This window comes from Colletotrichum aenigma, assembly GCF_013390185.1.
Source record: "Colletotrichum aenigma strain Cg56 chromosome Unknown KSG_Cg56_contig05, whole genome shotgun sequence".
Lineage (NCBI taxonomy): Eukaryota > Fungi > Ascomycota > Sordariomycetes > Glomerellales > Glomerellaceae > Colletotrichum > Colletotrichum aenigma.
In genome coordinates this window covers 561,574-585,746 of record NW_023500911.1, presented here as the reverse complement: position 1 = coordinate 585,746, position 24,173 = coordinate 561,574, and the positions used below count along the sequence as shown (strand labels likewise).

Genomic DNA, 24,173 nt, shown 5'->3' with positions numbered 1-24,173 from the left:
GAAAAGAGATTGAATAGATTCAAGACCTTGCAGATCTTCGGTCAAAAAATGAGGTGTTTGAAGTCGTAAGATCTGAAAGAATGAAGACGATGTCTACGCATTTTTAAATCTGTTCTGGCTACAGGTCTCATGAGCCCGGAAGGCAAAGTTAACTCCAAGCCTTCGGAAGAAAGCCTTGGAAGTGTTACTGAACGCAGATCATCCTGCTAACTGCATGTCTTTGCGACGGGAGGCCTCCAACAAGGCGTTTTCACATACACAGCCTCGTGGCGTCGCGAAGGGCCTGTTTCGCTGGAGTGGGTTCAGAAGAATTTACACCCAGGTGAAAATATGTTCCGATGGAATCGAAACGGGCATTGCGTGGATGTGGCTGATCAGATAAACGACCTCAAGCAATTCGAGAACGGTTTAAGATGAAGCACTGCAGCAAGAAGGGAGGATGAGGTGTGTGATACTTCCCGGCGACTTCATCTGACCGTGGTGAGCTCATCGTGAGCTGATCTAGCTGGCATTAGAAGTGGGTGAATTGCAAGTAGTCTATAATTAAACTCGATGTACCGTACCCTTGAATAGGGGAGTAGCTTCAGGCTCTAACAGTCACTGGTTCAATCCGATGATTCATGCGATCTCCGCAGCTGATTGCAAGAGCATCCAGAAGTTGGTCGCACCATGTAGCAACAACTAGGCTGCATGAAAGAAGAACATAATTTAAAGCAATCAGCGGGTTAAACTTCCGTTCTGGTCTTTTGTCCCCTGAAGAATGACGCCGTACCTACCTAGCCTGAGACTTGAATAGCCGGGTCCAGGGTACCGCCACAAGATCCAGAGAACCATACAGAAGGCCGTAGAATGAACCAGTAGAGTTGTGACTTTAAGATGCTCCGGGACGTCGACGAAGCGTGCCTGTGTTCTTGTATAAATGCGTTGAGCGTTCCTTCAAGGCCGGTCATTATCTGTCCAAACCGCAACTTCTTAAATTTGTATTTGTCAGTCATGTTTCATCCCAAACCATCCCAAGATATGAAAAGCTCTGCTCATCATTCAATTGAACGACCAAAAGAGCCACCAGTGCGTTTGCCTAAAGTACTTCTTGTGGCCCTCTTTTTCTACATTCTCGTCGAGTCGACAATAGCAATAGCCAGCTTTGCTCTTTTCGCACTATCGATCTTCAAATATAGCCTTTTGGTCATTGGGATTGCAGTAGCAGTGCTACGAATTGACTTCTCGCAAACGCAAACCAGCCAACTCGCCCCTATGTATGACGACGACGCCGTCATGTTGGACAGAAGTTGATGAACTGTATGAGGTATTCATCAACATTCTCTGTCCTGTTCTATACCTCCTCAACTTCACTTTGCACATCGCCAGATCGTGTTTCATACTCAGGAACGCGGCCGTGGCCAGTGGAATGCCCTCAGCGGCTTGATCGCAAGCACCGCGAATCGTATCAGAAGACCTTTGTCAATACTTGCACCATAACGACGAACTCATCCATCGCGGGCACGACCACAAGCGCCAAGACCAGAATCGGCTCAGCTTATTGAAGACATGGCGACGGTATCAGCAAACAAAGCTTGCGTCGTCCATACGCTGGCATTTTCACACACACATATGGACTACATGGATGCTGCTTTTTGCTATGTTTATCATAATTCCCTTTACCGTCGGAAAAAGAAAACGGGCGAAATTAGACAAATCTACCATAGACACTCAATCAAACATAAGTTTTACAGTACAGAGGACCGCAAAACTGGCGTTCACTTCTCAGGTCTATTGTTATTAGTGAGCACACACATGGCATCAGTACTGTACTCCAAATTTCGAGAAAATGAATTTTTTAACTGGGTGAAAAAAGTATTTAGCGTCGCTATGTGTGTACAGTTTGGTGCAAATGTCTGTTCCGCTTTGTGCGCAAACATTCTATCTTTCAACAGCAGAGATGACTTAAAATTACTTCAAGGTACCTTGCAATTTCTCAAAGATCCAAATTGGGCTGCAGATTAGGCTACAAACGTCCCATAATAGCTGTGATTACTTTTATTTGAAAGTAACTAAGGGTACTCTAAGTACAGACGTCTGCTCCAATCCCATTGGTCCACTGCAGCAGTGCGAGCGGCGCAGCAGGCTACCTGTCAGCTACCTTGCCGACCCCTGTCGCAGAGTGAGTTATCAGCAGGTAAATAGAACGAACTAGAATGCTTATGTCACGTGCACGCCAGAAGGCGAACGATTGCAGAACTGTATGCAATATCTGCAGGGGAGAATGCCACCTCCATCTCGACAGCATACCATTCCGCGCAGATATGCTTCGTCACTATGCCCGATCTGAGCACTGACGCCAAACTTAACGATGATATTGGAACTATCGCGCGGACTAGCGTGGGGGGCGGACCTAAGCGCAACCATAGTACAGAGCTCTGTAAGGCTTCAGATCCCTGCGCTGAGAGATCCCAGACTTACTGAGTATAGCATCAGGGGTTGATGTTGCTGAATTGAATCCTCAACTATCTAAGCAGACCTATACGATTGATACTTCTGCGAATGAACATATAATAACCTCAGACGCATACACGGTTGGCTAGGTGTGCGCCCTCCCGCTGGAGATAGCCGCTGCGAAGGGAATGCTCGACCAGATACACCTAGACCTACCCCATCAAGACCCAGCCGATCATAACAACTACATCCTAGGCTAAATTCAGGGCCACAATATTGCGATTGCTTGCCTGCCTGCAGGCATCTATGGAACGACAACAGCAGCTAGCGTCGCTAAAGACCTATTACAAACCTTCAAGTCCATTCGATTTGGTCTACTCATCAGCATTAGAGGGGGTGCGCCATCACACACAAACGACATCCGGCTGGGCGATGTTATGGTCTGCCAACCAACTGGAACCACTGGAGGCGCCATCCAGTATGATCGGGGGAAGACCGTCCAGGATGGGGAGTTCCAACGCACAGGGTCGCTCAACAGCCCACCCCAGGTCTTATTAACAGCCTTAGGCCGCTTACAGGCTGAGCATATGATAGAAGACAGCAAAATCCCCTAATACCTGGCTGAGCTTATGCAGAAAAGTCCAAAGAGAATGAAAAAAAAGTTCAGCTATCAAGGCTCCTCAAACGACTGTCTCTATCGAGCTGATTATAAGCATGTTGGGCAGGACTCTACTTATGACCAGTGTGACCAGACACACATAGTTCAACAGGATGCTAGAGACGACACAGAGCTATTGGTTCATTACGGAATAATTGCATCAGGCAGCCAGGTCATTAAGCACGGAAACAGATGCGATCGGTTAGCTAGAGACCTTGGAGCACTCTGCTTTGAGATGGAAGCTGCCGGGCTGCAGGACTTTCCATGTCTCGTCATTCGTGGCATCTGCGACTATTCGGACTCTCACAAGAACAAGACATGGCAAGAATACGCAGCTGCGACGGCTGCTGCATTTGCGAAGGAACTTTTGTCGACCATTCGACTAAATAAAGTTCTAGAGGAAAAGCCTATTCAAGCGCTAGTCAGTGGTAAGTGACTTTCGTTTCTTATTTGAGCGACCGGAACGCAATCGTCATGATATCCACAACAAGGTTTTCTGACCACTAAAGAACATGAAGACATGGTCAAATGGGATAACGGGAAAAGTACTAACAGTTGACCCTTCTATTAGTCGCGAAAGAACACCTTCAAGTCTCGGCCGATCATCGTGATATTTCGTCTCAACAGCTCTTTGAGCAAAAGCGCACAAAGTATGTTTCACTCTTTGATTTACAGTCCTATGCTCACAGTATATAGCCAAATACTTGAGAATTGCTCTCTTGAGCTTCACATTGTCCATGAAGCGTGCTACGACAGTGCCGACTTTCAGAACAGTCCAAAATGCGAGAAGGGCACTCGAACTCGCATCCAAGAAACAATCCACGATTGGGTCGACGACAACTCTGCCGAGCCTCTGTTCTGGCTTCTGGGACCGGCAGGGACCGGCAAATCCACCATCGCACGCACTATCGCTGACACTTTCGCCACTAAGAAACAACTTGTGGCTGGCTACTTCTTCAAAAGAGGAGAACGGTGCCGTAATGACACAAGACGTCTGTTTTCTACCCTCGCTGCGCAGCTGGCTGAGACAATCCCTCACTTTAAAAACTGTCTTCGTAATTCCCTCAACGGTCTTGACAGAGATGCAGTAGAGAAGAAGGGCCTTGACTTCCAGTTTGAAAAGCTCTTATGGCTCCCCTTGGGGGATCTACCTCCCAATGACGTGAGTCATATATCTAGGGTGATTATTATCGACGCTTTGGACGAATGCGAGCAACCCGAACACCTCCTGAGGGTTCTTATGCTATTATCAAAGCTTCGCAACATTGTTGCGGTACGCTTGCGTATATTATGCACAAGCAGGTCAGCCCCGGAGATCGCATATGCCTTCAGGCTTCTTGCTCAAGAGAAGGCTGTTCACAGCTTAGAGCTCCACCGTGCATTCTCTGAAGATACTAAGGCTGACGTCAAGACCTTTCTGAAGACCAGATTCGCAGAAGTCCAAATAAAACGCAAAGTGCACCAAAACCCCTGGCCTATCATTGAAGACTTTGATCGCATGGTTCAACTGGCCACAACTCCTGAACCCCTCTTCATCTACGCTGCAACTCTTTGCCGATTCGTTTATGACGAAAAGCACCCCCGAAATCCTAAGAAGCAGCTGAGACTGTGGCTCGAGCAATGCGAAAATGGCAAGTCTCAGCTAAACCAAATTTACGATCCTATTCTCAGTCAGCTCTTCCTTGGGAACGATGAAGCGGAATCTGGCCAGAAGCTGCAATTCCTAGGGGCTCTGATCCTTCTGGCCACCCCACTGCCTGCTAGCTCTCTGATCATTCTCCTGGGCATGGATATGGATGACGTGAACTGGTGGCTTCCAGAGTTGCATGCAGTGCTGGACATCCCCCCTGAGTCTCATCGCCCGGTACGATTACTACACAAATCGTTCAGCGACTTTCTTCTCAACTCTGGGGACACACGGACGACTAAGCATTGTGTAAATGCTACAAAAACTCACGCTATGCTAGCGGTACGATGCATTGAGCGCATGGAAGTAGGACTTAAAGGGGATATCTGCAATATTCAACAGCCGGATGTGCTCAAAGATGAAATCGACAAGCAAGTGATAGCTACACATATTCCTGCCGATCTCCACTATGCATGCCTATACTGGGTTTACCACTTACAGCAAAGCAGTGGGGCTCTAGGAGATGTCGTTTGTGGGTTCCTCTATAGGCACCTTCTTCACTGGTTAGAAGTCTTAGCACTTCTAGGTGAGGTCTCAAATGGTGCTACTGCAATGAAGCAGCTTCTCAATATATGCAAGGTTAGTGAACAATTTTATATGCTATACTTAGGCTGACCCTTTTCATAGAAGTATCCCAACACACCTGCGGAACTGAGCGAGTTCGTAAAAGATGCCAGCAAGGTCATTGGAAGTTTTGGATCCATGATTGAGCAGACGCCGCTTCAGGTCTATGGAGCACTGGTTTTATTCTCTCCGGTTGGAAGCAAAGTACGGCAAAAATGCTGGAACCAACGCATGCCGAATCTGCCTCATATTCACGGCGTAAAATCTGATTGGGACGCACACCGGCAAACGCTCGAGGGCCATACGGACTGGGTCAACGCGGTGGCCTTCTCGCCGGATGGCAAGGTAGTGGCGTCGGCGTCGCAGGACGAAACGGTACGGCTCTGGGACACAGCCACGGGCGCACCCCAGCAGACGCTCAAGGGGCATACGGACTATGTTAACGCAGTGTCCTTCTCGCCGGACGGGGAGGTAGTGGCGTCAGCGTCGCATGATAAGACGGTACGGCTCTGGGATGCGGCCACGGGTGCGCCCCGACAGACGCTTAAGGGCCATACGGAATGGGTGAACGCGGTGGCCTTCTCGCCAGACGGCAAGGTAGTGGCGTCAGCGTCAGACGATGAGACGGGACGACTCTGGGACGCAGCTACTGGCGCACTCCGGCAGACGCTCGAGGGTCATACGGACTGGGTCAATGCGGTGGCCTTCTCGCCAGACGGCAAGGTAGTGGCGTCGGCGTCGCGCGACAGGACGGCGCGGCTCTGGGACGCGGCCACAGGCGCGCCCCTACAGACGCTCAAGAGCCACACGAGATATGTTAGCGCGGTGGCCTTCTCGCCGGACGGGCAGGTAGTGGCGTCGGCGTCGCACGATGAGACGGTACGGCTCTGGGACGCGGTCACAGGCGCGCCCCGGCAGACGCTTAAGGGCCATACGGACTGGGTCAATGCGGTGGCCTTCTCGCCAGACGGCAAGGTAGTGGCGTCAGCGTCAGACGATGAGACGGGACGACTCTGGGATGCGGCCACAGGCACACCGCGGCAGACACTTAAAGGCCATACAAGCTATGTCAACGCAGTAGCCTTCTCGCCTGACGGCCAAGTAGTGGTGTCAGTGTCGGACGACGAGACGGTAAGGCTTTGGGACGCGGCCACGGGCGCACCCCGGCAGACGCTTAAGGGCCATATGGAATGGGTCAACGCGGTGGCCTTCTCGCCAGACGGGCAGGTAGTGGCGTCAGCGTCGCATGATGAGACGGTACGGCTCTGGGACGCGGCCACAGGCGCACCCCGGCAGACGATGGAGAGCCATACGAGCTATATTAATGCGGTGGCCTTCTCGCCGGGCGGCCAGGTAGTGGTGTCAGCGTCGGACGACGGGACGGTACGGCTCTGGGATGCGGCCACAGGCGCACCCCGGCAGACGCTTAAGGGCCATACGAGCTATGTCAACGCGGTGGCCTTCTCGCCGGACGGGCAGGTAGTGGTGTCGTCGTCGGACGATGGGACGGTACGGCTTTGGGGCGTGGCCACAGGCGCACCCCAGCAGACGCTTAAGGGCCATACGAGCTATGTCAACGCGGTAGCCTTCTCGCCAGACGGGCAGGTAGTGGCGTCAGCGTCGCATGATGAGACGGTACGGCTTTGGGACGCGGCCACAGGCACGCCCCAGCAGACGCTCGATATGGGTTTCATTAGCAATATCGCATTCGACCCATGTTCAAACACACGACTGTTCACTGCTTTCGGAATTGTAGACCTAGTCGCAGGTTCTCTAGTAGGCGAATCGGACTCATCTGAGGAGACGGTGTTGTCGTCAGCAGTCTATGAACTTGGTATTAGCCCTAATAACGCTTGGATCATGGAAGGGAAGGATCAAATCGTCTGGCTCCCTGAAGAATACAGACCAACAGCAACAGCCACAAGACACTCAGTTATGGTCATTGGCTGTAAATTGGGGCATGTTATCCATATTGCTACTACAAGAAGCTGCCCCTAACAAGATCGCAGGATCAAATTGCTAAGCATTTGTTTATAGTTTTATTATATCTTTGAATAGCGTGTGTCACGGGCTAGAGCGCGGCCGAGATCTCCGGCTTTGCCGAAGCAGTTACCGAGCTGCCTGGAAATGTCGAATCGTGCGCCAAGTCATGGGACCAATAGGTGATCTGTATTGTTCTTCTTCCCTTCTAGCTAGCCGACACTTGATTACGGCGTCTTTGAAAGGCCTGCTGGAGAGGGGTAATCACAGGGGACCAATGCCACCGTGTTACCGTCAGCTATCCGACAGTAGGGTCTGATAACAGAAGTTAGGGATTGACGCTAATAAACAGGTGATCTTATCGTAAGTCTAGTGTTACGACCCGTTATGCATGGATAACAGTTAACCGACCCACTCGGGCGTCGGGCGGCTAGGACAGGACATTTGTACTCTGCAGGATCACGGGAACAACAGGGACTCACTCAGGAACGGAAGAACTATGGTACAGGTCACGTGATGATAAGGAATGAGCATAGATAAGGGACCCACAGTGAGCGCTCAGTGGAGACTAGAATGAGCGCTCATCCCACTCTAGAATGAGCGCTCATAGTGACAAGGGACACAGCGCTCATGAACAAGCAGAACTGTTCATATAAGACTTATATATATAGTATGACCCTGAGCCTGGCTCATGGTCAGACTTCCATAGCTCTTCAGCAATCAACTTAGTATTCATCCTCAGGATACTCTCAGCTTACCTTCACTGCGAATTACTTGTTGAGTCTAAGACTGATCACCTTAGCCTCTGAAGATCTGATCTACTGTTAGCCTACGACCTATGACCCAGACCACGACCAAGTGTACTGTTATTACGTCTCAATCTCCAGCTTCTGTTAGCAGACCCTACTGTCGGATAGCTGACCGTAACATCTAGGTCGTAGGTCGTGGGCTGTAGTAGATCAGGTTTTAAGAGGCCAAGGTGATCAGTCTTAGACTTAATAAGTATTCGCAGTGTAGGTAGGCTGAAAGTATCCGAAGATGTTTACAAAGTTGATTGCTGATGAGCTATGGGAGTCTAACCATGAGCCAGGCCCAGGTCCCATTATATATAAGTCTAGTACAGTCCCTTTGATTGACAGAACGCTCCTTGTGTGAGCGTTGGTGACCCACCATGAGTGAGCGCTAACGATGCCAAGGGTGAGCGGCTCACACCTCATCTTAACAGTGCTCACGTTCCCCTGGTCACGTGACTTGTACCATAGTTCTTCCGTTTCCGAGGGAGTCCTTGCTGTTCCCGTGATCCTGCAGTACAAATGTCCTGTCCTAACCGCCCGACGCGCGACTGGGGTCGGCCAGCTGTTATCCTTGCATGCGGGTCGTAACATCGGGCAGGGATTAGCAATAAGGGGCAAAATCCCCTTCTTAAGAAGTCGGAGATTACGATGTGGCTGTATATAGTGCGCACACAGAGAGTTACTGACACTGTGTGGAGGCCGGAAAACAAATCAGTTTGTGTTGTAAACAGGAAGGCACATTTGCACGAAACTGTATGCGAAGCTGTGCATTGCGAAATCTCGCCCGACCATCTTCCTCCATGGAAGAGTCCCTGATTGGACACAAGATTACCAATTACAACGATCCAGATCGCCAGGATGAGAGCAGTCCAGGTGGCCAAGACCCAATTTGTTACGGGCAGATCAGGGCAACCAACTGTGGCACAAAGCAAAAGCTTTGGTAATAACGAATATACCCTGTTTTGCACTATGTAGTTACAAGCCTACAGGAACTAACTGCAGCGGTCGTAACACGATTCTGGGCCACTCCATGTCCCAGTCGTCTTATCGCCGTACAATTCCTGCGTTATCTCAAGATGGACAAGGTGTTAGATTAAGGACTCCCGGCTGTAAAGATAGAGTGCGAGGAATCTGGCGGCCATGCACATTCGGCGATTCGGCTCCCGAGGCCCCATTGTATGCCTCAGTGATAGTTGCGAACTGGACCCCGTTCTCCTCAGTGCCGATTCGCAAAAGGCGTAGGGCGTATCGCCGACCGTATCTTCCAAGTCTTGCAAGCCCGAAGTAGCTAATGCCTCAAGCAGAGCGCTGCGAACCATGTGTGCACGGTACCCACCGCATGTTCGACGGAAAGGTTATAGACGTACCTATGTACAATGTTTACTACAGTACCTAGTTTACCCTGCACTTGTCAAAAAATGTGAATAGTCAACAGGGGTCACGCGTACAGTGGCTCACGAAAAGGGCTTCATCCTCAGCAACTCTCTCTTCTCTTTCCGCACGGACATTTTGGCTTCTTGGCGCTTAGCACAGTAGGTATTCTTATCTTATCAACCCCGCTACAACCTGTAAGCTCCTCAATGAGCTAGGTACCCAGATTACGATGGGCATGGGGTTTGCTGTGGATCAGGTTATGCAGACCTATGTATATTACAATGGGTCTCATTATTCTAAGCATAAAGGCAATTATGCACGTAACTTATACTCTCTATACGACTACCACCGCCTACATTACCATAATTATGTCCCAAAAGCATCTTAAGCATCAGCTCCGAATATTTACCTACGCACGTTTCAGCTTTTCTTTCCAATTCTTCCACTTATATCTCAGGCTATGTCCAGTACCCACGCGAGGCGGCGGAACCGACTCTTGCCTTGGAAGCTGTAACCTGTAAATCTGATCAGACAAGTGAGTGTACCGCTCACTTCCAGAACCAAATACATCAGCGATGCCTGTCCTAGCGCGATCATAGTGCTCGAAAGCTCTATCTGTCGCACCCAGTTGCTCAAATAGACCGCCAAGATTTTCCAGGGCATTAAGGGCAGGAACATATGTTCTCAGCGTTTCTGGGTGCAACACCTTCTCGTAGCCTTGAAGAGCCCGTTCGTACATGGCCTCGGCGTCTTTGAGTCGGCCCTGGTCCGAGTAGAGGTTGCCTAGATTGTGGACCGTGCCGAGTGTCGACGTGTGGTCTAGCCCTAGTGTCTTCTCATAGCCTTGAAGAGCCTGCTGATACATGCCCTCAGCCTCTTTGAGTCGGCCCTGGTTCTTGTAGAGGAGGCCTAGATTGTACACCGTGTCGAGTGCTGATGTGTGGTCTGGCCCTAGTGCCTTCTCATTGCCTTGAAGAGCCCGTTAGTACATATCCTCAGCCTCTTTGAGTTGGCCCTAGTCTGAGTAGAGGATGCCTAGATTGTCGACCGTGTCGAGTGTCGATGTGTGGTCTGGCCCCAGTGCCTTCTCGTAGCCTTGAAGAGCCTGTTGGTATATGCCCTCGGCCTCTTTGAGTCGGCCCTGGTCTGAGTAGAGGAGGCCTAGATTGTGGACCGTTGAGAGTGTTGATGTGTGGTCTAGCCCCAGTGCCTTCTCGTAGCCTTGAAGAGCCTGTTCGTATATGGCCTCAGCGTCTTTAAGTCGGCCCTGGTCTGAGTAGAGGTTGCCTAGATTGTGGACCGTGCTGAGTGTCGACGTGTGGTCTAGCCCTAGTGTCTTCTCGTAGCCTTGAAGAGCCTGCTGATATATGCCCTCGGCCTCTTTGAGTCGGCCCTGGTCTGAGTAGAGGAGGCCTAGATTGTGGACTATGTTGAGTGTTGATGTGTGGTCTGGCCCCAGTGCCTTCTCGTAGCCTTGAAGAGCCTGTTGGTATATGCCCTCAGCCTCTTTGAGTCGGCCCTAGTTCTTGTAGAGGTTGCCTAGATTGTTAATTATGTTGAGTGCTGATGTGTGGTCTAGCCCCTGTGCCTTCTCGTAGCCTTAAAGAGCCTGTTGGTACATGTCCTCAGCCTCTTTGAGTCGGCCCTGGTCTGAGTAGAGGATGCCTAGATTATACACCATGTCGAGTGCTGATGTGTGGTCTGGCCCCTATGCCTTCTCATAGCCTTAAAGAGCCTGATCGTATATCGCCTCAGCCTCTTTGAGTCAGCCCTGGTCCTTATAGAGGTTGACTAGATTGTTGACCGTTGAGAGTGTCGATATGTGGTCTGGCCCCTGTGCCTTCTCGTAGCCTTGAAGAGCCCGTTGGTATATGTCCTCAGCCTCTTTGAGTCGGCCCTGGTCTGAGTAGAGGAGGCCTAGATTATGGACCGTTGAGAGTGTCGATATGTGGTCTAGCCCCAGTGCCTTCTCGTAGCCTTGAAGAGCCTGTTGGTATATGCCCTCGGCCTCTTTGAGTCGGCCCTGGTCTGAGTAGAGGAGGCCTAGATTGTCGACCGTGTCGAGTGTCGATGTGTGGTCTGGCCCCAGTGCCTTCTCCTTCCCTTGGAGAGCCTGTTCATACATAGCCTTTGCCTCTTTGAGTCGGCCCTGGTATTTATAGAGGTTGCCTAGATTGTTGACCGTATCGAGTGTTGATGTGTGGTCTGACCCCAGTGCCTTCTCCCAGCCTTGAAGAGCCCGTTCATACATCGCCTCAGCCTCGTCAAGTTGGTCCTGGGCTGAGTAGAGGAGGCCTAGATTGTGGACCGTGTTGAGTGTTGACGTGTGGTCTGGCCCCAGTGCCTTCTCCTTCCCTTGGAGAGCCCGTTCATATATCGCCTCAGCCTCGTCAAGTCGGCCCTAGTCTGAGTAGAGGAGGCCTAGATTGTTGACTGTTGAGAGTGTCGATATGTGGTCTGGCCCCAGTGCCTTCTCATTGCCTTGAAGAGCCCGTTGGTACATGTCCTCAGCCTCTTTGAGTCGGCCCTGGTCTGAGTAGAGGTTGCCTAGATTGTCGACCGTGTCGAGTGTCGATATGTGGTCTGGCCCCAGTGCCTTCTCCTTCCCTTGGAGAGCCCGTTCATACATGGCCTTTGCCTCTTTGAGTCGGCCCTGGTATTTATAGAGGTTGCCTAGATTGTTGACCGTCAAGAGTGTCGATATGTGGTCTGGCCCCAGTGCCTTCTCCCTGCCTTGAAGAGCCCGTTCGTACATGTCCTCGGCCTCTTTGAGTCGGCCCTGGTCCGAGTAGAGGTTGCCGAAAGAATGGAACATCCATTCCTTCGTCTCCGGCTCCGCACTAGTGCCTACCTTGATGATGCATTGATCCGCATGTTGTAAGAGCCGTCTTTGGACTAACCAATCCTCTACTTGCTCCTCACTTGGTACGTGTGATGCTACACAACTCATCGCTATCCAAGCCATCTCCTTATCCACCACTCCTAAATTCAGCACATACGTCATCCATGCGTGAACACACCTATGCACACTATATCCGTGGGATTCTCTTCCCACCTCTTCTTTAGGTGGGTCCGCCTCTACTAGTCCATGTTCACAGAGAACTCTCATCGTTGTGTCGAAATTGATCTGGTCTGCTGTCACCTCTTGTAGCCAAGTAGGCCCCTCTGACGCTGCTTCTCGGAGAAGCTCATACCATAGGTCCTCGCTATCAAAGTACGCCCAAAATTGTAGGAGCATGGCTGCACCCACGCTTTGCTGCTGAATATGTCTGAATGAGACTTCCCACGTAGAATATAACGCTCGGTCGTACTCTAAAAGTTGGGGGCTTCCTTTCTGCAAGCGCAGCCATGATTCCTCATATAGTCGGAGATACTCAGCACAGGTCGTTGTCACTTGGCTTAGGTAGGCTCCAGCTGTTGAGAGGGCAAGCGGAAGTCCGTCCAGCTGTCGTGCCAGCGTCGCAGCGTTAGGATCTATTCAATAATTTAGTCCTATTCAAAGTTTTCCTTTGTAGTGATATACCCTTGCTGAAATGATCACGGCCGGATGTTGATGCCACTATTGCTAAGCTGTCGTTGATATCGCCCAGCTTACTTAGCCGAATCAACTGCCCGAGCTTCACTGTCGCAGAGCGGGTCGTGATAATGACGGCGCCGTGGTCGGTTTCGGGGAGGTATGGGCGGATATCGTACGCTTTTGAACTTGCTGCTTCGGCTTGGCTTGTCTTGCCGGAGATAGGCGCCATCTCTGCGGCACATCGGATACTTTGGTTGGTAGTGATGTGGCTATCTAATAAGACATCATCATAGTTGTCATAGATGACCAGCCAACGATTGTTTTTTGGTTCATCTAACCAGCGCTTGGCTGATTCAACTATTCCATCGAGATCTTCATTATCGATTGCATTCTGGACGTATGCAAGAGAAGCCGTCTCTCTGACAATTCGCTGGGCCAGGCGTTGATAGCTCTGCTTGAGCGCTGTCGTGTCTCTCGCATCAAGCCACAAAACTGCCGAGTAATCATCACCATGTTTCTTCGCAAATGCGATCGTCGTCTGCGTTTTGCCCATGCCACCCAGGCCGTGCAGAACAACCGTCCGACGCTGTCCAGTCCACTTTAGTTCTTCGTGGAGACGACCGAGTTCTTTATGTCTGGCCACGAAGTAGTTCACACTGTTAACTCCTGGCAGCTTGAAGGGGAGTATAAATGAAGGAGAAGCTGTCTGTCTTGCATTGCTGGAGCATCTAGTTGGATATATTAGCTACTAAGACTATTGACCATTATGTGCAATCTGATAAATCCTCTTACTGCTGCACCTTATCTACCGGCAAGTGGAAGAAGAGCTGCTGAGCATACGCTACTGCCACAGCTGCTGCGTACCTATGCCATATGTCGTTCTTATGCGAGTCGCAGTAGTCTGAGATGCCGCGCATAACAAGGCAGGGAAAGTCGGCAATTACCCCAGCAGCCTCTATCTCAAAGCATAATAGCCCATCCTGCTGAGCTAGTGTGTCCCTCAGCAATGCATCCTTCACCACCAGCTCTCCAGATGCGATATTGCCCCTGTGCATAACAACAAACGTGTCGTTATTATCGCTTATTTGAGGTATACGCTTCATTAGGTCGCACTTAGTGGCGTATGCTCCTTGATGTTGGTGGATATAGTCTGGTGGAAAGAGATGATCGTTCCGCTCGCCAGGGTATTAGAATCGTCAAAGGCCACAGCTTGTTATGTCGATTCGACAGACGTTATGCTGCACCAGATCGACATCCAGCCTTGCCTGCTGCACTGCTAGCGCCTGCGCAGCATTAAGAAGAACTGCTAGTGGTGGTGCTAGGGCACCTATCCGCTCAAAGTAACTATTTCTCGCTTTTCCATAATCATACTATAGAGCGCCAGAGTGTCCACCTGCAGGCTTGCTCATAACCATATAACCTAGTTATATTATCCTATAATCCATCTCAACAGGAACTCCACCACTAATACTAACCAAGAGACTAAAGCGCAAATTAGGAAATATTATCCTCATCTGCGCCATAACTGTAGCCGCAGGGCAGTTCCCAGGCTGGTGCAGACCTGCGATAATAATATTGTGGCTGTTGATGCTCCTGAGGCTGTACACGTTATGGTCTGCTGAGGACTTAGGTAACACAGGATGCTCCTCGTCCAGCATCTCTATCGCTGCGATCTGCTCCACCTCCAGCGGACAGATCCATGCCACCTTGTAGTCGTCGCAGCTCTGTTTCTGCGACATCTTCGGTCGGTCGCCTGGAGTTTTGGATCAGTCGGACGAGAGTAGGGTGCGGTAGTACGGATCGTCCGGAGCGTCAGAAGTGGCAGCGTCAGAAGTGGCAGCGTCAGAAGTGGCAGGAATGAAACTAGGCCGTCAGGTTGATCTGTGGAAATGGAGACCTGACGTTCAAAGTCGTCGCTCAGGTAAGCCATCAATTGCGAGAGGGGAATCCCTCTTGCCGCCAGCCTTGTGCGGCTGAGTGCTGCGCCGCGGGCGAATCATGATGGAAGAAACTGCTAAGTCCTGCAATTGTCAGCATGCACTTCTGGACGCGCTCATGGTGATGTGGATCCCTCCATTGCTCGGTCGATGAGAATGCCCATTGCAGTAATCTGCAGGCTGTGAAGGGCTGGGTTATTGTTGATCACTCAAAACTACGAATCATCATGCCTTGGTATAGATCTGGATTTCGCAGGCCTAAACGGCACGCCTCCTAATCACAACACTCCACTTCAATCTATCCCTGCGATTACGCCAGAACAGCCCACAAGACAGCTCCTAACGGCTCTAAGACCGTGGAACGTTCTAGAACTCCGTCCATAATGCGCCTTCCAGACCCGTTCTCAGCGATCGCTCCTATCGCAACACCTATCTTTCTAGTCGCTCAGCATCAGCGACAAGCCCCCAACCCTATAATGGCGCCTAATCTTGCAGTTTCGCAGCATATTTTCATCTGCAATATGATCGTCAGTAAATCACTGACAAATGCCCAGATAGCCCGCTTCGTCAGCTGCAGCACCCGCTCCGTCAGCCATATTAGGTCCAACCTCTAGTGCTTCAGCATAACGAAAGCCCCGTCTAATGTTGTTGGCAGACTGCGAACGATCACAGCCCCTATTCTCTAAGCACTGCTTGCGCAACTAACTGAAAAACCACATATGTATCAGGACGAGATGGTCAGCTTTATTTGGAAGGAGTTTGAAATGCTCGTCACAACACAATGCATAAGCAGGGCGTTAGCGTCAGCAGGCTGGACGAAGAAGATGATTTGCCGAGTGGCTAAGCAGCATAATAACGACTTGCGCGACTTCTACCTCCACAACCTCTCTGACTTCCGATCGTACTATCTGGTGTATATTAATAAGTCTGGATATAATAAGCAGGCTGGCTATTAACGTATAGGCTGGTCGCCTAAGGGGCTGGCTCCTATGCAGAAGTTATGGTATAGTTGTGAGCGCTAACGTTATATCCTACCAGCGTATTCGCAGGACGGCGTTATGCTCTCATATATATATTAAAGATCAACCAACCACACCTTATTTGAGGATTTCATTACGCAACTGCTATGCTATTATAGCAAATAGCCTAAACTGAAGTTGGTTCTGGTTATGGATAACGCGTCCATCCACTATTTGGAAAGGCTGGACCAGATATGCGTAGAAGCTGGAGTGAAGCTTGTCTACCTTCCACTGTACTCACCTAACTTCAACCTGATCGAGGAGTTTTTCGCAGAGCTCAAGATGTTTATAAAGAGAGTTTGGGTGGAATATGAGGATCTTCCCAAGCAAGACTTTAGGGCTTTTTTAGAATAGTGTGTGGACATTATTAGTGGACGAAAGTCCAGCGCAGAGGAACACTTTCGCAATACTGGACATATTATCGAGGAGCTATGAAAACTATCGTAGGATGGATTTTTTATTAGTCTAGCGTCTTTAGTAACTTGATTCACTCGCCTGTTGCTGCGCCCACTTCTTAATATCTTGAATAAACCAGAGGGCAACACCCCTTCTCACACCTCTGTTGACGAAGAATGCTGCATCTTCGCCTTGATGTATCAGCTCCAGGTTGAGTCCATCTCCTAAAGCTAGGTCGCAAGCCCTGCCAAAGTCGAGCTTGAGGCCCTCATCATAGACTTTTGAGCAATGCCACTCAGTATATAACTTCATAGCATCGTCGCATAGTCCCAGGATGTCAAGAATGTCGCAGTGGCATTAGAGTGGGTTGACGGCAGGCATTATAGCTGAGGGATGAGCAGCAGGCTCTAAGACAGCCAAACCGACTGGGTTGTCCACGTCAACATGCTGCTGGCTTCCTATTGAGTTAAGTCGTCGTCATCTGCAACTATAACACTCTTCTTCTGCATATAGCTGATCTCGCAGAAAGTCCAGCATATTATTATGTGTCTCTAACACACCCTCACTTTCAGCGTATTTAATAAGACGTTGCAGATAATACGTTTTAAGTTGATAATATTTCTGAGTTGCTCTGTCTTGCCAGCAGTACAGCCTAACATAACAAGGCGGGCCTGTGTAACGCATAAGGTTGTACACGCTTAGCCAAACCGACGCAAGGCTGGTACTTAACTCTTCAGCGTCGATCTGCAAGGCTCTATCGGAGAGCATCTGGTTGGTAACAGACCTGCGCCCGCGCTTAGTACGACCAGCTGATAGGGCCTCTTAGCGTGAGATAACAAAATTAAAGGATATATTAATCCTCAGCTTCTTCCTAACTTAAGTCAAATAGCTCTATTCTTACAGTTGACTCTCAACTATCTTCTAGTTAATATTAAGTTTGTCAAATCGCTTAATGAGATTGTGTTGAGATCGTTTGGTTATAGATATAACCACGTCTGAGTCGACCGGTCTGAAGGTTTTATGCAGTGGTAGCTTTCTTCTCAGAACCTCCTGGACTTATTCCTTTAAGTGCCTGTCCCAGAATGCTTATAGGGCAATAGTGATGTTATGCTCTAAGTCTTTAGTGACTGTTCTGTTATTAGCTGTTAACTTCTATTTGACGATATAGGGCATATAAGTTCCTTATAACTCGTTATGATCAGTGTTATGAAGTCTGGGCGAAGGGAAGTCACAGTTATATGCAAGTGTTTGTTAACCTAAATTGTCGTCACTATCTGTTGCTTCGGTTTCATCAAAGTTAAACGATAAGAGACTTCAAGTTGAGCGCGCTATGTGTTAGCCTTTAAAGCTATCGTTAACTATCAAATCAGAAGGCGGCAACATAATAATAGCTAGAGGCAGGATAGGTTTATTAAAGGCGAGCACCTCTATAGACTTCATCAGGATTTATATACAATAGGGGAAAATAAGCCAGCTGATAACCTTTTTGTCGCATAATAATAGCTGCAGAAGTTGAGAAACGCCATTTCGTGATGCAAGAGCAGGTATATTTCGATATAGATGCGTAATCGCAGCTTCTGGATCATCTAAACGACAGATTCAGCTTCAGAGACAACTAGGTAGGTATAGTACTAGCGACGAGATAATCCTAATATGTCTCTAGTGCACATACGACGTTATAGTCGGGCGACTATGACTAGGTGGATAAGCTAGAATAAACCTGTCATGACATAAGAGTTAGATTCTGCTCCTACTTATGCATGCATAATAACCCTTGTCAAGAAAAGTGATAATCAAGAAGTGGATTCCACACTGGAGCCATAAGCTGCATCAGATCGGAGACAGGTACAGCCGTACGAGGTCGCACAGTGTAAGCGCCAAGAACAGGCGGGTCCGTGCGGAAAGATGGAAGAGTGTTGAACTGAGCATGAAGCCCTTTTCGTTAGCCACTGTAGTGATTATGCCATGCCTTTAACCAACATTGCGCCGCGAATTCATACTCGACTTAACGTATCCCAGGCAGAGGAAACCAAGCCGCTCTCTCCGCTGCGTCCGTTCAATCGAATCATAAGCACGAATCATGAACTGTAATCAGCCTGACTTCCTCTGAGGTATAGATACACCAACGATGTGTTTGGAGAAAACGTTCGGCTCGTTCAACAATCAAGACCAACAGGCGTTCAATCATCGCATAGAACATGGCTAAGAAAGCCGAAAGCTTACATCATCGATACAACCTACGACGCCTATCTAGTTGCCGATCAACGAGAGACATCAAGATACGCAAGCAGAGAGATAAGGCCCAAGCCGTGTGGAAAAAGCCGCGCGAGGCCCAAGGGGCTGCCCAGACGTCTCCCAAGGCAAGGCTGTGTAAATTTCAGCTGGCTCGTAGAAACACACCCACATCGTCGATGGCCTTGAGAAACAATAATAATATAAGCGGCAGCCAACACGGTGGCAAGCCACCTGAGAACAGGCCTCTCCAGCCGAGGCAGGGGGCTTTGCCGGCTATGCAGAGAAAGAACCGCTGCGATCGCTTCAAACCAAAAGGATGGGGATGGAAAGGGAGGCTCGTTGAGAGGCTTGGCTACCTGTATCTCTGGTGGGATTTCCTGCGCCGCAGGCAGCCTACTGTAGCAGATTCTTGGTTCTGAATGGGCGTCCGCAGTTAATTTACGCCTCATCGGTTAGTCTCTGGGTCTGGCTGTGGCTGGGGTTATTGTCATGGCACAGGATGACCCTTGGCGTGCTTGCAATGTCATAGAAAGTCACAAGAAGGAGTCTGTTTCCGTCGTCGTAGTGATTTCAGTAGGGGTACTTTCATGCTACTATCTACAACACATGCTGCATCCGAAGGTGAACCTGGGCAGTGACTTTACTTGACGGCAGCGTCAGTTACACCGTCCAAAGACCACACTAGATGTCCCATCCGCCACGGTCGTCAACATGCAAAAGAGATTCGTTCGAACAGGCTTCGAAGAAGTCTGCCGCTCCGTCAACGAGCATTTTGAACCTTTCCTGATGCTTTCCTGTCCCGTGGTATAGTTGAAACGGCGCCTGGCCCTTGCCGAACTCCTCCTGTCGACAGAGCATAAAGCTGAGGTGTCCGTATCTTCCGCGACATGAAAAGTCTCCAAAGGCAAGTATCTTAAGCGACGGAATGCCCGTCGGACCGAAGGCCTATTCTGCGAAGCGCTGGAACTCCGGCTGGAGCAGGCGACAGGGGCCCGTGATACTCCTGATGTCTACGTATCCATGCGGTCCACGGCCGTCCTCCCCGGGCACGCCGAAGACGATAGACCTCGCCAGGGTCGAAGGGTCACTCGCTGATCCTCCGTCATGATCCTCATATGCCCACAGGTCTTCCACTTCCTCTACCATACGGAGGCCCCAGGAGTCGTAGCGTAGGATATCTCTTCCGGACTGTCGGACGTGGAGAACCTTCAGCGATGTATGCTGCCTCAGCGATCGAACAAGCATCTCCTACGGCAATCTGTGATCAGCATTCTTCTCCTTCCCATACAGCGCATGGACAACTGACAAGGTATAGGGGGAAGCAGGTGACGCCGAGACACTCGAGGTTCGTGGGCGGGGCGGCCGGAGGCTTTTGGCCCAAGACGATGTCTCCTATCGTGTCGAGGAGCGGCGGCTGGCTGGCATCCTGCTCCGCATACATTGACTCGAGGTCGAGGTCGAAGATGCGCACGTGGTAAACGAAGCGTCTAAGCTTTGGGTGGCCCAGTGCGGCATGCCAGAGGGCTGTGGGGCGGTCTAGCAACCCCGGAATGGAAATGTAAAGCTCCTCAAGGCCCTCGAAGTGCTCTAAAAAGGTGACCAGCATTCTCTCCGGGAACGCTCCCGCAAACATGTCCAGCGAAACCTGAATCTCAAGCAGGGCGAGGTTGATGCCAAGCCCCGACGTCAACCAATACCGAAAGAGGTGCGTCCAGCCCGGGCAGGCCCGGAGCCGGAGCGACTGGAGCTGGTCCAGGCATAAGACGGCTGCCACCCGGTCAGTGGCGGGACGCAGCGGCACCGCGCCAAGCGAAAGCCTCCTCAGGGCAGTCAGCTGCCGGTACTCCGGCTGGCTCGGGGACGGCAGCATGAAATCTGCGACAACATTGTACTCGACGGCATCCCCGGCAATGCTGGCCCAGCTGTCGTCGTAGCGCACGGCATCGAGCTCCAATTCACTAACGATGCTATGGTTTCGCAACAATAGACTCTTGACGCTTTGCATATCATCCCGCGAACGGATGCCAACCCACGAAAGCCGCCTCAACTTTGGGAATACGTCTAGGACGAGCGGGTTTCCGGCGCGAAGGGAGATGCCACACGACCCATCTGTGATCAGGCTGATGGACTCGAGACCGTTTTGCGCCTGCGGTAGGTAGCCCAGAGGCCAGAAGACACCTTCCGGAAGGCAGGTTCCCACCTCCCAGCTAAAAGTGAGCGCATGCCTCGGTCAGCGTAACGTTCGCCGAATGCCTAACGTCCCCGGTAGTGACGAGAGAATCATCTCACCTGAAGCTCTCGAGGCGTGCTTCTCGCAGGCGACACAAGAGCTGTCCTATGTTGCTCATCGGATCCCTAAAGCTGCTGGCTCCCGCCCGGCTCTCCTCTTCGTTCATGAAGTCCCCATCTAGGCTTGCGAAATGCGGGCATCGGTAGTCGCTGATATAGCGTCGAAACCGAGACACGATCCGGAGGTGTTTCGTATACTGCAGGAATGATGTTGACTCAACATCGTACAGCGACTGGATGCGCGCATTGGTTCCACCGAGGAAGAGCTCACCGTGATGCAGCACTATACGTGCAAAGAGCAGGGGAGCCACGAACCCATATGCGGAACGCGATACCAGGCAGAGCGACTTCCAGTCCCTTGCGTTGCCCACCTAATTGTTATATGAGTTACCACGTGCTGCTTTCTATACACTAGGATACTGCAAAAGTTAAGAGGGGTTAAGAGGAAAAGTTAACACACTGTTATCACTACGTCCTGTATTATTTCGGGTGGCAGATGAAAGAGCATATTCGTGTAGAAGGCTCAAAAGATAAAATATAGGTGACGATCTAACCTGTTCAATTCAAGATACGATGCTGCTGAAGGAATATCTGAGGAGAAATGTCCTTCTGTCCGTATAAAGAGGATGGAACTCGTTATAGCCAAGTCGTATTATGCATACTGTAGCTACTGTATCAGTAAGAGCTGTATACTGGTTTGTGTAAACCCTCCTGCTTGATGATAATGCTGATGCAGTAATCGCTGGTTCCACAAGACAAACAATCAGCAAGCTCTGCTGTCTGACACCAGCTTAATACTTCACTTATTAATACTTATAGCATAGAGCAAAAGGCTTCGCTGATCATCGAGATACGATCCAATAAAATGAGAGAAGCTAGTTGACAAGAGTAAGCTGGTTATTTCAGCCGTACGTAATCTATTTGTGAAGCTGGCTAGCACAGATTGCCCTGCGTTGTAATCAGACAGCACGAAGTCGACATCCGCGCCTCCTAAGCTTAAGAAACAGTACATCTCTCCCGGTACAGCATACATCACTGCCTGATGTCATATACGATAGCACGCAGGGCCTCCATCGTCCGACTTCGATGGCCATCCCGGCTGGCATGTCTCTCCACTAATGCATTCTGCTCTGCGGCAAGACTGGCGAGAACTTGGCTCTCGAGCTGCAGCGCGCTCTCCATTCTCGCTATCTCGGCCTGTGTGTCGCCCGCTTGTAACCGTCGGCGCACGTTCCGTGTCTCCAGTGCACATCGCCGGTATTCCTCGTCGCCACGAAGACGCGCGAGACATTCAGGGTTCATGTGCACTCGCCTGTCATCTATCCTGACCATGCTACAATTACTTTTTTGCTTAAGGCGAAGGTATGCACAGTCGCCTATGAATACTAAAAAAGAGACGGGCAAGAAGAAAGAAGAGAAAGAGAGAGGTATTAATCAAAATCAAATCATTCCTTAGATACAAGAGATGCAAAACTATATGCTTACGGACCTGCGCACGCCTAAGTGTCTGTTGGCTCCACCGCCTTGTTTGACACACTCTAGTACAGCGTGTGGATTACCTTCTGACGAGAAGACGCCAGCCAACTCTAGCCCAGCAGCTGCAATTACATCTCTCCACATCTCCTCCGTCCTCTCCTTCCCGCCCACAGTTAGCATCAGCAGATCGAGCGACGCAGCGGGCGCAGAAGGAGGATCGTTGAGCACCTGCTCTGCAATTAGCAGCCTACTGTCGCCGGCCATTGCGTCTGCAATGACCCCCAAGATGGCGATCGCAGCCTCATCGCTGTAATCGTGCAAGCAATATCGAATGTAGTAGACGTAGGCACCTGCATATGTCTCAGTCAGCTGGTCTCAATAGAGGCCGGGCCGGGCGGACCTTTAACTGGCTGCTCTTTGTGCATGTCGATGGCCATCAACTTTACCCCACACATCTCGCCGGCCTGCTTGACCTCGTTGATGACCGGCTCCTTGTCCTGCAGGACGCACCGCTGCAAGGGCAGGCCACTGCTCGCGATGGAACGCGTCGCGTGGCCGTTCCCCCCGCCAACGTCGACCAGCAGCATGCGACGGCCATCATCCACCTTGGACGCCTCCACAACCCAGGAAAAGTCGTACAACCCGCAAACAGGAGAGACCGCTCCCATGGCGGTCATCGCTCGCATGAACACCCGCTTCGTCTCCGGATCCTGGTAAGCGACATCCCAAATCGTCTTCTCCGGCTGGCCACACGCGAAGGAGAAAGGCACAGGCGTTGGTCCTCGGGGCTCCGAACGACCATACTGACGGAAATAATCGGCCAGCTTGGCGTAGGAAACCAGTCTGTGCGTGAACCTGTGGGGGTAAGCTGAGCCGGAATGGCCTGTCAGCCGCTGGCCTTGACTTACATGACTTGAGTGAGGTCTCCAGTCGGATGGTGGTTCAGGAAGACCCTTGACCTGTCAGTGTGTGCAACCCTGTCTCGCCCGTCCTGTCGTAGAATGCCAGTGGACAGTAGCATCCACGCGAGGCGAGCTAGCTCATGTCAGTCGATGTAAGTATTATCTCCTATTGCGTTCGTTGCACACTGCACGCCGGCCGCTGGAGAGGCCTTCCCTCCAGCTGACTAGCGGAATCAAAGCCACGAGCAAGTTCCGTAAAAAGGGAGACCCTACTTAGAAGATGCACGTCGCATCGTACGCTGGTCGCAAGCTCAGCGTATGTTACCGACCCCTCCGGTGGGATTTGCTGGAAAGCTCCAAAAGCAGCAAACATCTGCTTCGCAACCATTTCCCCGATTTTGACGCAGTCGTCCATAGGTTCCAAGTGCGTATCACACCGCACAAGGTTGATGATAGCCTGGGCCGTTGTCATGATCGCTGCGCGGCTGTTTTCGCTCACCCCAGCGGGGGCGTTGCCCCGAAGGGTGTAGTGGGTTACATCAGTCAGCAGGGTCGTCGCAAGCTGTTGGAGCTCTGACATGTTCCCCGGACGCTGGGCCATTGGGCGTTACCAGGGGGTACGGAGAGGCTTTGTATGGCAAGATAGACTGGCCCAAAATTAGAAGAACAGGAAACCAAAAATGAGGGAATCTAACCAATCAAGACTGGGAAGAAAGTGGGCGTACACATGCTGTAGACAGATGTTCGTCTATCTACCCCCCTTAAAGCGAATTAAATAGTACAACCCACAATAATACACTGCCAGGCCGTCAGGTAAGAGCCCAATGAAATAGACACGCTAGTGGGAGTAAGCAGCAGCTACCTTTACAGCGCCGCAAATAAGCACATCATGATCACCGAGACGATAATCAC

At 50.7% G+C, this 24,173-nt stretch overlaps 3 protein-coding genes across 3 annotated transcripts; 1 reads left to right on the top strand and 2 right to left on the bottom strand.

The window, feature by feature from the left end:
* Positions 1–3,326: 3,326 nt before the first annotated feature.
* CGCA056_v007811 (Vegetative incompatibility protein HET-E-1) lies at positions 3,327–7,340 on the top strand (the record flags this gene model as incomplete). Its single annotated transcript, XM_037323059.1, has 4 exons — positions 3,327–3,519; positions 3,663–3,741; positions 3,788–5,357; positions 5,406–7,340. 4 exons carry the CDS (start codon positions 3,327–3,329, stop codon positions 7,338–7,340), a joined length of 3,777 nt encoding a protein of 1,258 aa, XP_037177860.1.
* A 2,603-nt stretch (positions 7,341–9,943) lies between these two features.
* Positions 9,944–13,236, bottom strand: nphp3-1 (Nephrocystin-3; the record flags this gene model as incomplete). Its single annotated transcript, XM_037323058.1, has 6 exons — positions 9,944–10,005; positions 10,043–10,448; positions 10,539–11,009; positions 11,295–11,891; positions 11,925–12,964; positions 13,014–13,236. The coding sequence occupies 6 exons, from the start codon at positions 13,234–13,236 to the stop codon at positions 9,944–9,946; spliced, it is 2,799 nt and encodes a 932-aa protein (XP_037177861.1).
* Positions 13,237–19,539: 6,303 nt separating this feature from the next.
* On the bottom strand, positions 19,540–23,841 carry fsa4-4 (Methyltransferase fsa4; the record flags this gene model as incomplete). The annotated part of the gene is made up of 7 exons (XM_037323057.1): positions 19,540–19,842; positions 19,901–20,801; positions 20,884–21,254; positions 22,492–22,709; positions 22,760–23,214; positions 23,268–23,312; positions 23,591–23,841. The coding sequence occupies 7 exons, from the start codon at positions 23,839–23,841 to the stop codon at positions 19,540–19,542; spliced, it is 2,544 nt and encodes an 847-aa protein (XP_037178629.1).
* Positions 23,842–24,173: the final 332 nt, after the last annotated feature.